The sequence below is a fragment of the Lipophrys pholis genome (genome assembly GCF_963383615.2).
Source record: "Lipophrys pholis genome assembly, chromosome: 10".
NCBI lineage: Eukaryota > Metazoa > Chordata > Actinopteri > Blenniiformes > Blenniidae > Lipophrys > Lipophrys pholis.
In genome coordinates this window covers 21718509-21736493 of record NC_137640.1, presented here as the reverse complement: position 1 = coordinate 21736493, position 17985 = coordinate 21718509, and the positions used below count along the sequence as shown (strand labels likewise).

The following is a 17985-nucleotide window of genomic DNA, read 5'->3' as shown; positions in this document are numbered from 1 at the left end:
AATCCACACAGCGCTGGCATACCTTAAATAAATTAAAAATAATGAGGCCTTTTTGACTAATTCTGAGCTAGGTAAGTATATACCTATTAATACCTAGTAATATAAATGTGGTAGTAAAAAAGCGTGTTGCCTCAAAACTAATCCCACAAGTAGCATTTATCCAAAAAGTTATTCAAGAGAGTCAATATAAATCTTTACTACACAGCTCAGGTGTGACCCACACAGTACTGACAGCTCAGGCAACACTCCAACAATACAGCTCAATGAAATACAAAAGTTACTTTTCAAGCAACTAGTTGATAATTCAGACTACCAGCAAATATTTACTGGTAGTCAACATTTTCGTGACATGGTGATGGATGAACCTGTTGTAATCAAAAAGCAGTGAAGAGTCTCAAACTGCTGCACAGACTGACATCTAGTGGCGGTGAACCAACACTAGAATCCTGCAGACACCACGCCTCTTTAATACCTGTCATCCATGCAACTCTATCCAACCACTTTATCCAACTGGGGGTTGCGTTGAGACTGAACCACCTTATCGGGAGCAAAAGGCAGGAAACACCCTGGGAAAGTCCCTCATCCATCACAGGATTGGTGAAAGTTGTGTGATAAAAGGAATGCATATTGTGTTTTAAGAAACAATAAAATGACATTGATCAAAAAAAAAAAAAAAGGGAATGCATATTTTGTGACACGTGGACTATGTTTACCACTGACATCAATATTTTTTGAAATAATACAGAGTACATCATCACTCAGACACCAGAAAGCAACTCATAACAACAACAAAGAAAAAACACTGTCTGATATTGTTTATAAATTGAACAAAAACACACAGAATCATTCACAAATAATTGGTAACATTTGGTCCAACGTTTTTAAAGCAGTAGATCGAAGTAACCACCTGTCTCACAGACCCCAATGGAGGAAAACTAACTCATCCCACGCTTTTTTAAAAATACACATTTAATTTCTTGGCTTATTAGAGGATTAACACATTTGGAACATCATTATGTTACATCTCTCTCACAAGTGAAACATGATTTTCATACCCTCTTGTAGGATGGTATCTGTATCATTCTCAATCTCTGCTAATGATCCCAGCTGGTTATCTGATGACTGGCAGTGTGTACATGTGGATGGCCTGGACCTGGTTCTTACCATTCAGCTGACTGAAGTATTTGGTTGTGGTTGACATCTTTGCGGCCTTATCTTCGTTTCCATTAGCCTGCTGGATCCCAGTGTATTTGTACTTATTATGGGTATCCCCTATGTTGCCCTCTGGTATATCTACCCCTTCAGTTCTGATCATCCTGCCTCTCTTTGATACCATCCAACCACACTTGTCCAACCCGGATGACGCTGCTACGTCACTACAGTAAATCCTGGTGGTGTGGATCAGTGACTCGATATTCTGCTCATTCTTGGTGTACGGCTTGATGTCATCCATGGAGGGGTTGGAGAGGGAGAGAGAGAGAGGGGGAGAGAGAGAGAGAGAGAGGTGGTGGTGATCCTTCTGCATCTTTCTAACAATCAGATGTGAAATGTGTCAACAATAAAGGTTGCACTGTCGATAAGAGCAGTATCACTATTTACATTGGCATTAGGGCTGTTGACTCCAGTGAAGAGCAGGCAGACATTACGTATGTAACACTGTTCGTTGCACAAAGCACTCGTCTCTATTGCTAGACCTTGACTGAAGCCACACACTGCAATGACTTCAATGAGGTGCTTTCTTCCTGGCAGAGCCAACTGCTCTTTTTCAAATAGATTTTTATAAAATTGCAATTGTTTTATGGACAAAGTGGATGAAGCAGCAACTGAGTACCTGAGATTAATTTAAAATATTGTGAATCTTGTGCATTTTGGAAACCTCATGAATTTGCGCTTTGGTCAGTCTCATTAGTGGGAAACTCATTTTCCTAAAAGCAGCTCTTTGCTCGAGTAGAAACACTGGGAATTCAGGAGTTGTGTTGCGCATAAGTATGTTTTAAATATATATATACTAAACCTCATCAGAGAATGGAACTACAAATTTTACTCATCCTCCTTCATTCCTGTATATTTAGCACAAGCCCAGTAGCCCCCCGGCACATCAAGAGAGAAACTGTACATACATAACACATGGCATCTCTACACAATTACGTTATTTTTCCTTGTTTTGTAGAAATCTTCACTTTACTGGTTGAGAAACTGACCAAGTCAGTGTCATGTGAGAATTTAATCTTTCATGGTCATCATTTGTTTACATATATCACATTTAAGTGTCCTTTGTTTTGTCATTGGCTTCATGTGTTAGTCTCCATTTCATTTCGGATGTCCTAATGTCTGCTCCTGCTGCCCGTTGCCCCTTGACATTCTGTTTCTCCGATATACAGGATCTCTATTTGCACTTGTCTTTTTCCTCGATTGTCACTTTACCACATTTCAATGTGTGAGTTTATTTTGGTATTGTCTGTCTTTCTCTAGTCTGTCTTCATCCACTCCCAACCTGTTCCGTCTGTTCACATTTTGCCCTTTTGCTTGGTTTCACTTTGTGTGGATTCAAAACTGTCATCTTAAGTGGCTGCTTCCTTACGTTCACAGACCATTAAATCATACCGTCGTACCACACTCAAACTTTTATTGCCCTTTCAGTACAGATTAAAGGATTATTTTCATACTAAGGAATTAGGCAATACCTGTGGCTGTAAGTTTAAAAATGTGTATATCCTGCATGTAGATTTAAAACACCTCTCAAAAATGAAAGTGCAAGTGATTTGATGTGAAACAGTGTAAATGGGAAATATGGAAAAGAATGAGGATATGAGATCAAGAGGTGGGAGATAATAGCAAAAGGCTCTCCTTGCCCTGTAAGGTTGGATTACAAGTCACTTACAAACACTGTTACTCATGTTTGTGTAAGGTTTGTTCAGAACAATAGTGGCCAGCAATTCTGGGAATTAATGACAATGTTAAATCCTAAAGACCACATATTTAGACACAATTACTGCAGTGCTTCTGTTGTGGACGTTTTGCTTCTTTGATGTTGACTAACAGGAAAAGCTGTCAAACGGGAAACTGTGCTCTTGATATGTTTTCGTTTTGTACACAAAGTAAGAGAGTCAAGCACACAAAGCTCGCAGCGGCACATGAGAAAGTCTCTCTGAAGCTGCAGAGAGTGAAACATCCTAATGCAGACAATGTTAATATAGGTGGTGTACACAAATAAACCTGCAAGGCCATCCATACCTGAGAAATTGAGAGAAGCCGCTATACAGTAAATCAGTTGCCAGGTGTGGTTCCCTCAGAGTACAGAAGGATATAGATGAAGAGACAGATACGTAAAGCAGTTGACATATGTGGAGCTGCAGTGGCGTGAAGGAGGTCTGCCTGCACACTTGCTCTTATTTCATATCTAATTACAGCATCAATACTGCTGCAGGATAAAAGGCACTTTTATTCATCCACTCCTCGCTAGATTGTCCATTACCAGTCATTACCGTCTCCTCACCCTGCAATTACTTGTCTTTGCTTTGGCTCCTTCACATCACCCCTCTCCTATTGCCTCCCTCATCCTTCACACCAGAAAACCCCCTCCCTTCCTTTTGTGTCTGATTAAGCAGAGTTGACCTTTTATCCCTGGTTGCTTTTATGTAATGTCTGCTTCTCATGATCTAACTTTAGTATTACAATCAACTATTCCTCTCAACCAATGATTTCTAATTAAAGTCCGACATGCGAGGACGAAACAATGTTAATACTGTTCAGTAAAATGTTGGTATGTTTTAGTTTTCTTTTTCAAACCAAATAAGCAAAAATGACAAAATAATGAAACTATTTAGTTTTCGGCACATACATGTTTTTGGATTGTGGGAGGAAACTAATGGACACATGAGGAGAACATGCAAACTTCACACAGAAAATGTCCAGCCAGTATTTGTTGTACGTTAGGCAAGAGCACGAACCACTGCAGCCCCTGAGTACTAAAGAACAAGCACAGATCAGTCACGTTTTTTTTCTGTTACAAGTAAGAGGACTTAAGGAGAAGAAGAAATGACCATCATTAAAAGAAATGATTAAACTAATATTATTTATTTTTTAAATAGTGATTATTGCAAACAGAGTAGCCGGTTTTTAATTCAGTGTACTTGTATTTAAAATCAACATGACCCTGAAATGGACAAAGCGGTAAATAAGATGGGTGGACAGCTGTATAGAAAATATCTACAATTTCCGGAGCAGAAAAATCCCTCAATTGTAAAATAATGAAAAATACATCAGCTGTCAAGCAGCAAGCAGAGAGTTTCTCTGTTAGAAGACTGATTGACAACAAACAGAGAGATCATAAGGTTTGAGCATTCATTTTCATTATGGATGTTCTCACCAGCAACAAAATGATTTAGGAGTGGTTTAGTCGATGACATGGCGGCTCTGTGTACTTCAGCATGAGTGAAAATGCAGTGAAAAAGAAAACTTAAATTGAGAAGTAGAGGCACCAAGGCATCCTACTTAATTACACGCTATTGTGCTGATTTTGTATGTCATTTTTCATACAGCTGTGAAGGGTGAATGTTGCTTGCTTTGTCTTTGACAAGGAGCTCAAACAGAAAAGAAACAGGTGCAGACAAAACAACATGAAAAAAAAATCAACTGCTGACCTGAAAGACTCACATGTGGTGACGCGATGCTGCCTCCACCCACTTTATGATACCTGGAGCTTTGCACAAATATGAAAACTGAGAGACACGCAACTTGTGCGACATTTCTGAGAAATGCCACTGAGTTACATGAAGCTAGACTGACTGCAGGGACTCTCCCCCTGAGTAACTTTCTTTTTAAACTTTGTTCTCTATACTCAACATCATGGAAACTTTGAATCCCTGGAGGGCACTACATGGATATGTTATGTTTTTCTTGATGATCAATAAAGGTAAATATCTATTCAAGTGTATTACTATCATACATTTCAAGTACTTTGCTTTAGCTGTGAAACCTTCATGCTTTCCTTATTTAGAACAGAACAGATAAATGAACACATGTGAAAGTGACAATCTATAGACAACACAGCCGCATAATGTTGTTACCTTATCGGCTCCGTGTGGTTTCCACACTGCGCTGCTCCGTGCAAAGTGCTGCCAATCCTTGCTGTACTAATACTTGGCTTTTTGACAGGGAGGAAGTCAGCTCGGGGCTGACATTTCTTCAATCTCCAAACGCATTGTGAGAACCAGATGATTCATAAAGTGCAGATTTAAGTCCAAATAGTGTCAGAGTATAACTAAAAACAAAAAATAAATAACAAGAACAGACAGAACTTCACAAGAGGTCAACAATGTAGAAGAAAATAAACCAATGAAAGTGTAGCCATCTTCAGAATTGTATGTTGTACATTAAAATTACTGACCACCGTACTATATTGTAATAGATGAATGTCATATATGTAGATGAAGCCTTTCAAAAAAAAAAAATCTGCATTTATTTGAATAAGAAAAATAAAACCTCAGTTTCAAATACTTTTCATTGGAATGTGTAATAAAACATGATTTGTCTCTTCAGGATCCTCATGTGAGCCCCCCTCTAGTCCTCTGTGCTTCAGGAGAAATTCCCTGGAGACTGTATATATATGTGAATGGAGTCAAACTGGGAGGCAGAGCAATGTAACGTACGATCTCCACTTTAGGTGAGTACTGTTCACTGTTTTAGTTTCAGTATTTGAATCACTCAGGTCATCGTGGTCCCTGAGAGGTGAGAGAGTAACTCATCTTCACAGTTTCACAGGTTCGTAGGTTTGCAGGTTCCAAACCCATTGCCTAAAAGTAACAGTAACGCTCTGAACAAGGTCCCGGCAGCTTCCTCACTGCTATTCTGCAGTGGCAGGCTGCAGGGCTGTTCAGTTCAGTATAAATATGAATAGGATGGGATGAACACAGAGACATACTGTTGATAAGAGAATAAAATATCTGTCTCAGACAATTAATTGCCTGTAAAAATTGCATTTGTGTTATTGAAAATGTGTGCACAACGATTTCAACAAATGATATTGCTAGCAATAATAAATAACAATGTTGAGAATAATGTACCTTCAATGCCACTAATGTATGTTCCAGACATAATGTAAAAGACACATTTATTTTTCCATGCCTAGACATAAATGCACCTTTGATAAATCTCTGCGAGCAGCCGCTAGTTGAGAGCCCAACTGTGAATTTACCTCTTTATCTGTGGACATTGTGCTTTTAGCCCACAATAAGCATTGTTGTTTTCTCTAAGTTTCCATGTCTGCTAAGCCATGCACCAGTTTAACATGTAACAGTATTATTTTCTAAAATGAAATAATTGATAAAAAAAAAAGTGTCATTTATAAGTAATCTGATATTTAGAGTCATGTTCAGGGTCACTAAGGGAGCCGACGGTGGTTTATGTGTGTATCTGTGTTGGTGACGAGGACTTCTGTCACTGTTAGAGGGGTAGTCGGTTGTGCTTTGACCGATAGTGGAGCGGCTTGAAATGACTGGTAATGACATCTTTCTGAGATGTGTTATGGGATAGCGAACGGTTTTTACCAAGTGCAGAGTGAGTAACAGTGATTATCTGAGAGAAAGTGTAAACTGTGGCCTTTTGGGTGAAAGGTCTGTGGCTGGGGGTGTTGGATGGCATGCTGAGTGAAGCACATGTTGGTAAGGAGACTGTTGAATGGAACCATGAACTAAGAAGTGCCTTCATTCTAGTTTGATCACATCCAAGAGCTTCACAGAATCAACATGTGCACTACAACATGACCATGTGGAGGAGTAGGTGCTCGCCAGGACACTGCTCGTTTCTTTTTACCAGAACACTTGAAAGACTAGTGTCTCAGTGTTTCACAGTGGACTGATCGCTTGCAAACGATGAATAAAGCTGAGACCATACTACAACTGTAAATGACTACAACATCACAATATTGTTTATTTCTTTTTTTGTCCAATAAGATTTAAAAAAAAAGTTATTACTTTTATCATTGTTTCAATTCAGAATCCATACGGAGTTGGCATACCTTGAATAAATTAGAAACAATGAGGCATATTTGAGAAATTGGGAGCTTGGTAAGTTTTCTCCTTTTTGGAAAAAATTACTTTTGTCCCTCAGACTGTATCAATAAATCGGTGGACCACATATTGAACTGAATGTGAGCGACTGCAGCAGAACGTTCATGGTCCTCGGCCCCAAAAGAAACCCACTGCTGTCTTTGATATTGAGGTTTTCTCCCCTTCTGCTTCCGACAGGATTATACTTAGGTAAAAGTGAAAAGTGTTTCGCCTCAAAACTAATCTCACAAGTAGCATTTATCCAAAAAGTTATTTAAGTAAATGCAAGAGAGTCAATGTAAATCGTTACCACACAGCTCAGGTGAGACCCACACAGTATTGACAGCTCAGGTAACACTCCGATAATACATCCATCCATCCATTTTCTTCCGCTTATCCGGGGCCGGGTCGCGGGGGCAGCAGTCTAAGCAAGGAAGCCCAGACTTCCCTCGCCCCAGACACGTCCTCCAGCTCCTCCGGTGGGACCCCGAGGCGTTCCCAGGCCAGCCGAAAGACATAGTCTCTCCAGCGTGTCCTAGGTCTGCCCCGAGGCCTCCTACCCGAGGGACATGCCCGGAACACCTCCCGAGGGAGGCGTCCATGGGGCATCCGAAACAGATGCCCGAGCCACCTCAGCTGGCTCCTCTCGATGCGGAGGAGCAGCGGCTCTACTCCGAGCTCCTCCCTGGTGACTGAGCTCCTCACCCTATCTCTAAGGGTGCGCCCAGCCACTCTACGGAGGAAACTCATTTCAGCCGCTAGTATCCGGGATCTCGTTCTTTCGGTCATGACCCAAAGCTCATGACCATAGGTGAGGGTAGGAACGAAGATCGACTGGTAAATCGAGAGCCTCGCCTTTTGGCTTAGCTCCTTCTTCACCACGACGGACCGATACAGCGACCGCATAACTGCAGACGCTGCACCGATCCGCCTGTCGATCTCACGCTCCATCTTCCCCCCACTCGTGAACAAGACCCCGAGATACTTGAACTCCTCCACTTGGGACAAGGGCTCTCCACCGACCTGAAGGGGGCAAGCCACCTTTTTCCGGTCGAGAACCATGGCCTCGGATTTAGAGGTGCTGATCCTCATCCCAGTTGCGTCACACTCGGCTGCGAACCGCGCCAGTGCACGCTGAAGGTCCAGGTTTGATGAAGCCACCAGGACCACATCGTCTGCAAAAAGCAGAGACGAGATCCTGTGGTCCCCAAACCAGACCCCCTCCGGTCCCTGGCTGTGCCTAGATATTCTGTCCATAAAAGTTATGAACAGAACCGGTGACAAAGGACAGCCCTGCCGGAGGCCAACGTGCACTGGGAACATGTCCGACTTACTGCCGGCAATGCGAACCAAACTCCTGCTCCGGGCGTACAGGGACCGGACAGCCCTTAGCAAAGGGTCCCGGACTCCACACTCCCGGAGCACCCCCCACAGGACGTCCCGAGGGACACAGTCGAACGCCTTCTCCAGGTCCACAAAACACATGTGGACTGATTGGGCGAACTCCCATGAACCCTCGAGTAGCCGGTGGAGGGTATAGAGCTGGTCCAGTGTTCCACGACCTGGACGAAAACCGCATTGTTCCTCTTAAAAAAAATTTGACACAGTGGGATGAACTCTTGTCTATGATATAAAAATATATGATATGTTGATCATCCTTGTTTTTACAGACTTCCTAGCGTAAAAACATTTAAAAACATCAACAAGACTTGGGTTGTGATGTTGGAGGAGCAGTTGATTACAGATCGATCTGTTGACGTTTGGGTGGAAGCTCACGTTGGAAACTCCAGCTGCACTTCACCCAATAGGTCTGCTGAACTTCGGCAAGCAGGTATCCCTATACGATCTGAACTGCCAGTAGGCTTTATTTCACTTTACAAAATCCACATAGATTTCAAACCAATTGAATACTTTAAATATTGTCTTTTGTTTTTGTTCAACAGTTAAATTTGAAGCACCGGAAAATATTAGAATGTCTTGGATGCAAAACAACCTCACTTTGAAGTGGCCTGCTGCAGAGAAGTTTCCAGCTCTGGCAGAAATCTTGTTTGGAAGAGATGAGAACCGCACAGACACGTGGGAGAAAGTGAGGAGAACTGATGCACTCCTTGGTGTTTAAATTTGGTTTTTACACTACTATGCAAACCATGTTGGCAGATGTTAAAAGTGACACTTAGACATGACATAATACAATCTGTTAGACTTCAAATTTATTCTTATAAAAGAGGAGGCCAGTTTTTCAACATACAGCCAGTGTCATCGTGAACTATTTTTAATGTAAAAAAAAAAAAAAGAACAGTGGATCCTGGATGAGACAATGTGGCTGCCCCAGGGAGTTTGTCTTAACACGGCAGGGTCTGTCTGAGATTCATTCTCCAAGGTGTTTTGGGGTCAAAAAAATCACTGAAGCATTCCTGCTAATAGTGCAAGTGTACTAATAATATAATAGAATTAATGAAAGGCAAAGGCTCACCAAATAGTGATCTTTTCCAAATTAATCCACAGTGCATTTTGCTATTCGGTTGAAAATCTATGAATGCCACTACATCTTTGAAACAGTCAGGCTTTACAGTATTTCTTCACAACTGCTGACATGGTTTTCCTCAGCACTATGACATATGTTTATGCTATCTTAGACAATAATTTACCATCACATCTGCTGTTACAGAGAACAATCAACACCACCACTGTTGCTTCCAAGTGTAAGTACATCCACATCTGTATTCAAGTTTCTTCTTATTATTTTTATGTTGCTTATGGGTAGATTATGGATAGATTATTCAGTCAGTGATTTATCACGTTTGGGAATAAATGAACTGATTATATTATTCAGAACTGGATTTTATAGATTTTCATTACAGGGTGTAATTGTGCTGCAGTTTTTATAGACTGGACAAAGAGTCAAAGAGTTCAATATATAAATATGCTTCAATTAAATGTACTGTATTGTAGATAGCAGATATTTCTGGATATGATTTCGGTTTGATTTGATTGTTTCGTCTTATTTATGTCGTGAAAAGATTTTGATATCTTTTGAGATTAAATGTGTGTGTTGTGTAATTGACCGGTTATAAAGCAAGCGTACATACAAACTTAACAAACATGGACAGATGTGCGGCAGGTTTCTCTTCGGTGAGGCTTCTCATCCATCGCCCTGTACTCTTTGAGTTCTGTTTATTTATCAGACCAACATGGAAATGGCAGTAACGATAGTACACTAGCCTGTGAACATAGAAACTCGGAACTGTTACTGAGAGGTAACAGGAATGTCTCTTCATTACCTGAACAGATCAGGCCATTGTTGTGAATCTCCTGAAGAACTCATCCTACCAGGTTCAGATCCGACATCAGTCCACCCGGGTCCGAGCCCCTCTGTGGAGTAACTGGTCTCAAGTTGTGTTTGTTCCAGCAGGTGAACTTTCATTTTCTCTACATTTTTTAACATGTATCTGGTAGCACCTTGGCTTTAATGTACGGTGACGATTTGTTTCAGTTGATTTACTTTGGCAGCCCATAAAGTAAGAATTAATTCAAATCTTGAATCTCAAACATTTCAATTCTTAAAGCTGCAACATAGTTGTTTTGATTTGCTGAGGAGGATTGCTGGATTGCTGGATTGCTTTTCAAAGTGTGCAGCAATCCTCCTCTGGCTGGTGCCAGAAGCTTCATGGCTGTCTTGAAGAATTTGGAGGTGAGGGGGATACATTAAGCCATTGATGTGATAAACAATATATGTATATTTCTTTAAGCCTGTGTTGTGTTGTATACATTCTGAGGTTTATTAGAATGTTTATGGTTGTTGATGGGAGAAGGTAGATTTGACTTTCTTGGGACATAAACATGCATAGGTTCACGGTGATATCGACAACTGGAAGGCAACTATTTATATTGATTCATTTATTTGTTTGTTTGTTCGCTCGTTCTATACGTTGGAGCTGTTTCATTTTTTGTCTAATGTCTAATGTTTACTGTTTCACTGCAGAACTTGAACATAGACTTAACGTCAGTTGGAAAGCACGACTTACAAATGGCACAAGAAAAGTGGTACTCAGTTGGGAGGTAAGTCAGAGGAGAAACAAGCAACAAAGCAATGGCACATGATGAGGGCTCAAATGAGTAGAACATATAGAGAATTACTGCTCCTCTTCATTTCTTATGATATTCATGCTAAATCCAGAAACACAATAATAAACTGAGAGAGTGAACTTAAAGTGAAAGAGTTGCTTGTCTCTCAACAATACCCAAAAGGGAACTAGAGGCTTGAGGGATGGTATTTCTCATAAGAATGGGACATATATGCCACTGGTGACTATTTCTGAGTCTTAATAGTGTCAAATGTTGGCAATTGTCAGATTTTTCCGGTGAGAACAGAGGGCAACTAATATTATCCAAATACGTCACAGTTGGTTCTATTTACTTTGTTTGTCTGACATGAGTTCTTGTCTCTTTTCAGCCGGTACCTCGCGCAGCCTCAGACAGTAGGATAACGTTCATCCTGAACGACACACAGTCATCTCATGGATGCCCCTGTAAAAATAACAGAGTGCATAGCACCACCTCCACGAAATACACTATTTATGTGTCGAGCGCAGCAGTCAACATTTCACTCATTGCAAGAAATGCAGTGGGAGATTCTCCTACAGCAAGTGTACGGATACCAGCTGTGCGTCTGACGGATTTAAAAGGTGTGTGTGTGTGTGTGTGTGTGTGTGTGTGTGTGTGTGTGTGTGTGTGTGTGTGTGTGTGTGTGTGTGTGTGTGTGTGTGTGCGTGCGCGCGTGTGTGTGTGTGCGCGCGTGTGTGCGCGCGCGTGTGTGTGTGTGTGTGAGTGTGTGTGTGTGTGTGTGTGTGTGTGTGTGTGTGTGTGTGTGTGTGATGTACAATAGTTATTTTTTCTCCTTTTTGACAGTTTGTGACAAAACATTATTGGAGGACAAATTGAAAAAAACGATGTGCCTCGAGTGGTATGAACTAGATGCAGATTCAATGCCAACAAATGGGAGCGCTATATCCGGACGGAAAACAAAAACAAGAAATGCAAAAATAAAAAAGTGTAAGTGTTACTATGTACACTCCTGCCACTATTTTATATCTATATCAATGTGGTTCCTTTGGGGTCATTTTTTTTTTTTTTCTTTTTTCTGTCACAGCCATGCAGAACCACACCCGCTACCTTTACTTTGAGCAAAGATGTCACAATGGGAAGCCACAGACTGTTAAAATGTGCCTCTTCTATCACAAAGAGGGAGGTAAGTGTCTCCACATCAACATGCACTGGTCACTGTAGAATGAGCTGGAAGGGTTGTAACAAGTTGTCCTCATTTAGAACTCTATAGCAAAGTTTCTTGATCTACCTCCTTGAATTTGAAGAGCTTGTTTTAATTCTGTTTTAAGTCATAAATCGCTGCTTGAACCAGGGAGATATCCCAATCACTACAGCAGCTTCTATTGTAAACTAATAGCAGAATAGAATGATTTCATATCAAATATAAATAAAACAGGGGCGCTTGCTTGCAAGTTTTGAAGAGATGAAAACTATTGACGATGTTATATAATTTGCAGCATTTGTAGACAATATGCTATATACTCTTACCAGATATTTCTTCTTTTTTTTTTTTTACTTCTTTTTATTCAAGTTTTCTTTTAACAATTTTGGTGGTTAGGTGTAACACATATACATAATTAAGTATTCAGCTTTGCAATGAGCCAAGTCCTTGTTGTCCGGTAGACTGACCAGATATTTCAAATTAGAATGAGGCAAATAACACTGATTCTTTTTATTGCTTATGAATTAAAACAGACCTTAACAACGGCAACATGTTCTATTGTTTGAAAGCGGATCCTCAACCTTCAACCAGGGCTTTTTCAATTCAATTCAACTTTATTTGTATAGCACCAAATACAACCTAGTCATTTCTAGGTGCTTTGCCAGAAAGCTTCAAAATTGAATACATGTGGTGGCATGAAAGAGGAAACATCAAGCTTGTAACCAGAAGTTTGTTGGTTCTGATCCCGACTGGTCACTGAGCAACACCCAAAGGCCATATGCTGATGTGAGGTTATAGCACGTTGCCATCAGAACGAACCTCAAAGCATCTACATGCCTTCAAAAAACAGCAACAGTAGACAGTATGCAGAAAATTCAGATGTCTAGATGGAAATGTTTGAACTAGTGTTGTGAGGGCAGAATACAAAGAAAGCATCGGATACAGGTTGAAAACATTCATGAAGCGCAACGGACCACATTAGTTGAAGGGTGCAAAATAGTTTACCTCCACCCGCTACAGGGCAAAAACCAAAGTATTTTTTATCAACAGTGTGATATTCCTATTTCCCATGTCAGCACCAGACAAAGAGCCACAGGGCTTCATGGCTTTCAGTGAAACGCACACGTCTGTCAACCTGTCCTGGGAGGCAATTCCCTTTGCGAACCAGCGAGGCTTCCTCACACACTACAACCTGTGCAGCGTGAAAAGCAACTCCCAGGATGAGCCACGAGGTTTGAATGTCCAATGATTTTAAACTCACCTTTGTTTACGTTCTAAAACTACAAGCTGACTTTCACACACAAATGGCCCAATTCTCTGTCAAATCTGAGTCTGGTTCTGCTGATGATTCTGTGCTTAAAGGAAGTTTTTGCTTTTCAGTGTATATGATTGCTCACTTGATTTTACTGGAGTATTTTTCAGTATTTTTCGTAAAATATGAATTGGCAGTTACATTAAATACAATATGTTGGAAGATGTTTCACTGTAACTACAAAGGCATGTGACTTTATGAAAGTTTTCCTCTGTTGCTTCTATTAGAGTGCCATAACATATCTGCCTCTGAGATAAAATATCGTTTGGAAAACTTGACGCCGGGAACCAAATACAGCATCAGCCTGGCCGGAGCGACTCGAGTCGGAGAAGGACCTCAAGCCACAGTGACTGTCAACACAAAGCCTGAGAAGCCTGTGAATTGTATGGTACCATCAGCACAATGACACGTGGAGTTTCGTAATGTAAACACTGTATCGGTCCAAATGTAAGACGACTCCCACATGTACAAGGCTCATACATAGAAAAAAGGTTTTACTGGGAAAACAAATTTTCTTTGAAAACAATCATTTTGTTTTATGAAATAAATGTAATAAATACACTTAGAATTGAATACCTGTTCACCTTTTCTAGATACTGGACAAACTACAATGTGCAACTTTTAAGACGTTTTTTTCATTACATACAGTTTTACATTCAATCTGAGGTCTTCATTGTCCCCAGCCTAGATTTTCTGCCTTTTGCTTCACCTATCACTTTTAGAAGATAAGATAAGATAAGATATCCTTTATTTATCTCACATGTGGAGACATTTGCAGTGGTACAACAGGCAGGATAGTAAAAAAGAAAAGAAACACACATAGCAGAAACTAAAAAAATGGATAAAAATACAATATAATAACATAAAAATAGATAAATATTAGATATTATGCAGATATCATGTTGGTCAGGTAGTCCAGGAGCCAGGAGGTGAGGTGCAGGTCGACTCCAGTGTGCTGCAGCTTGTCACAGATCACTTTTTCAGACCCATTACAAAGAAAAAATATCCCGTCCTATATTCGGACCAATACAATATTCAGAACAGTGTTCTCCTTTTTTTTTTCTGATCTTTTCTCACTTTTAATCACCCAATTTCTTTTCTCTTTGTGAATCTCTTTTCCACCAAATTTAGTGTGGCTGAGCTTCGGCTTGCTGATTTTATTCTTTTTTTTCTCCATTATGTGCACCGTTGTCTTGAAGAGGTGGGTGATTCTTACTTGTGATACTCATAAATCCATACAATGTCATTTTTTCAATTTAATGGTAAAATGTCCACCAATTTCTAACAGCAGGCATTGTAGTGGCAAACTATCATGACTGCTATGATTGCTATTTGACCCTCTGATGCACCCATAGATTCTTTTTTTTTTTTTTTTAATTCACTCGTTGATGTTGACTTGCTCAAAAATAGACTGCAACCCATTGAAATCAGTAGTGTTGATCCTGCATCATGGAAAATATAAATGCAGGCATCTTCTAACGTCTCTGCATCATTTCAAAACTGTGGTAATGAATATGTGCCCAGGTATCTTTCTAAATTGATGATATGTGGCAACTGGAGATAATACCTGGTTTTTCCTATCAATGGTCCTCACACTACATCCTCCTCCTCCTCCTCTATCTGTACAAGCTTTTAGTGTGACACGTTGTCGTTTGAATGAATGCACGCGAGTGCGTATTCTCTAGAGAACAAACATAATGAATGAAATAAATGAATCAAAATGCAGATTTTGATTCATTTAATTCATTCATTAAAGGAAGAATGGCAGGAAGAGGCCAATGATTGGACTGGCTGTGTTCACTATGATTTGCATAGTGAATCAAGTCCCATTTTTTCACACTATAAAATGGAGTTGAATCATGACAAAAGCATGACAACGTAATCGTTTCAAAGGGTTTAAGATTAGGGCTGTGGCTAGATTAAATGATGAGAAAAATAAAACAAAAAGATTTATCGATTCATTTTAGTCCAAAATGACTTTAATTTCAAATGTGCATCAAAAGGTTAAATAAAATGTTATAAACATTTCGTAAATATATGCTTACGTTACGTACCACCTGAACCTTTTGAAGAGCATCTTTTTTAACAACATGTGTACTCTTCCTAGAATTAAAAACAAGATCTTCCCTCCTGTTCCAAGACCTTTCATCCCAAATTTCACCTCCCATCAACCAGAGACTCAGGTAGGAAATGCTTCTTTTTTTCACAGGGGTTTACAAAAATTCCACATTTTACCCTCTTTGGGTCCCCGATAGTTACACACATAGTCATTTATGAAGATCACCGTACTTCAGAATCAATGTATCCATCAATCTCCGACAGCTTTAACCAGTTCAAGTTTGCATGGAGCTGAAGTCAATCCCAGCTGACTGTGGGTGAAGGCAGGGGACAATGGACAGTGTACGCCGCCTTATGTTTTGTAATTTGTTGAATCATTTTGTTTTCTGCTTAACCTGAAAGACTGCGAGAAGTGAATCTCAGATCTGATGTATCGAATGTATCCAATATCAAACTATATTGTGTTTTACTTTAGTTCATGAACAAGCAAACAAGATTATAAGCATAATTAAAGTCTTTCACTGTGAATTAGTAACTAGGAACATTCCAGTTAAAGTGAAACAAAATTTAACACTGTAAAATGTGCAAGAAATGAAAAGTTATTATAAAAAAATTAAAAAATTAATTATTAGGATAACAAAATATATGATCAGTCAGTTTTTGAAGTGATTGTACACGTTGGGTGAAAGGAGGATTTAAAAAATTAAAAAGAACCTCTTAACTGAATAGGAAGCAGTGGGTTTGACTGGATGTACCGCTTTCATGGTTTTCATGCCGAGAAGCATGTGAATCTGAGGAAATTCCCAAACAAACACTGTGAAAGACAATGTGAGAGACCCACAAACCTTTAATATGACCATAAAGCAGAAGTTTGAATGTGCCTCAGGACACCATTGACAGTAACTCTCATCACTCAGCCTGTTGATTTACTGCCTATTGAAAGAAAGTGACGACTCCTTGTCTTCACCATTGAATACAAAAATAGTTGATGCAATCTAATTGAGTCAGCTGTGACTAATCCTAACTTATATTTATATATGGACTCAAATCATTTGGAATATACATTATCATCAAGACTTTAAAGGTTTAAATTGATGGAACATTGAAATAACTTTTAATGCATTTCAGACAAATCATTTTACCGAATCCTTCAAAGCACAAAAGTAAATAAAAGTAGACTTGTTTTACGAACAGTCAGCACAAAGCAGTAATTCTGAAGATGCTACTGCAGAGTTTCAAAGTGAGATGCTTAAAATTTGGGGGAAAAAACCCCCAACAGGAAACTTGTTCAGAGCTCTGTTTATTCCATGAATAGCTATATCATAATTCTATTGTACATTGCAGTTAAGTTTTTTTCATGCGACAGCCTCATTTTCAACCATATGAATGGAATTTGTGCCGATGTGACCAAACAGGAGATGGCAGAGCACAAGGAGGAGGTGCACGACCTGACGTTGCTGCAACTGCACCCCGAGGGTAGAACCGTCAGTGAGGAGGCAGAAGAAGTGACTGTTCTCAGAGGACAGTGGGAGGACGGGGTTAATTCGGACATGGAGGACGACAAGAGTGACTCGGGGGGATCTGATGACGATTCTTTGAGTGCCGGCTCCACACACGACACTCTAAAGACAACCCCAGAAGGAGAGGTGACGGACCTTGAACAGAGGGACAACGAGCTCGCTATATTGATTTACAGGAACGGTTTGTTGTTTGATGTAAAGACTGACTCGAGTTGATGAATGTTTTTGCTGCATCGCAGCAGAAAACTGCAAAAGCACCTCAAAGGTTGATTTATTCGTTGACTCATACAGAAAACTAGAATATCTCTATTGTACCATCTTTCCCTGTGTCTTAATATGAGAACAATGTTGCTTTTCACTGTTGAGAGATATTTCTATTTAAGTAGGCCAGTTTGTGCACAGAAATTGCTTATAGGAAATGTTGGTACACATTTATAGGTAAAAAAAAAAAGTATTATTAAATTCTATCTTATTTAACCACGTGAAAGATTCAGCAGAATTGACCAAAACAAAAACAAAAATCCAACATAATATGAAGACATTTTAAAATCTAAGTAAGCAAAGTTTACCTCACACTAAATAATACATTTCAGTTGAATTCTTTATCTCCCGTAAGTAATATAATAAATAAAAGATATCGTCCATAGCTCATCTATTTGCAACAAAAGTCCTTTGTTAACGGGTGCTAGTGAAAGGCTTTTACATAAAGTAACAGCTAAAGTAACTCACAACTAAGTTTTATGAATTATTATTTTTATTTTTATGCATTGCATTCATTTT

At 39.7% G+C, this 17985-nt stretch overlaps 1 protein-coding gene across 1 annotated transcript; it reads left to right on the top strand.

The window, feature by feature from the left end:
- The first annotated feature begins 4739 nt into the window (after positions 1-4739).
- On the top strand, positions 4740-17724 carry il12rb1 (interleukin 12 receptor subunit beta 1). The gene is made up of 15 exons (XM_080473911.1): positions 4740-4915; positions 5542-5665; positions 8720-8880; positions 8993-9135; positions 9718-9751; positions 10339-10461; positions 11032-11108; positions 11503-11734; positions 11958-12101; positions 12199-12297; positions 13392-13547; positions 13855-14010; positions 14759-14828; positions 15735-15810; positions 17101-17724. The coding sequence occupies exons 1-15, from the start codon at positions 4849-4851 to the stop codon at positions 17419-17421; spliced, it is 1983 nt and encodes a 660-aa protein (XP_080330037.1). The 5' UTR covers positions 4740-4848; the 3' UTR covers positions 17422-17724.
- The last annotated feature ends 261 nt before the right edge of the window (positions 17725-17985 follow it).

What these genes read in the sequence shown, in the direction of transcription:
- il12rb1 (XM_080473911.1), top strand. Translation starts at nt 4,849, where the DNA reads ATGGAAACTTTGAATCCCTGGAGGGCACTACATGGATATGTTATGTTT. An exon ending in GCGTCTGACGGATTTAAAAG is followed by an intron (nt 11,735 to 11,957) that starts GTGTGTGTGTGT and finishes CCTTTTTGACAG; the next exon opens with TTTGTGACAAAACATTATTG. An exon ending in CTCCCAGGATGAGCCACGAG is followed by an intron (nt 13,548 to 13,854) that starts GTTTGAATGTCC and finishes TGCTTCTATTAG; the next exon opens with AGTGCCATAACATATCTGCC.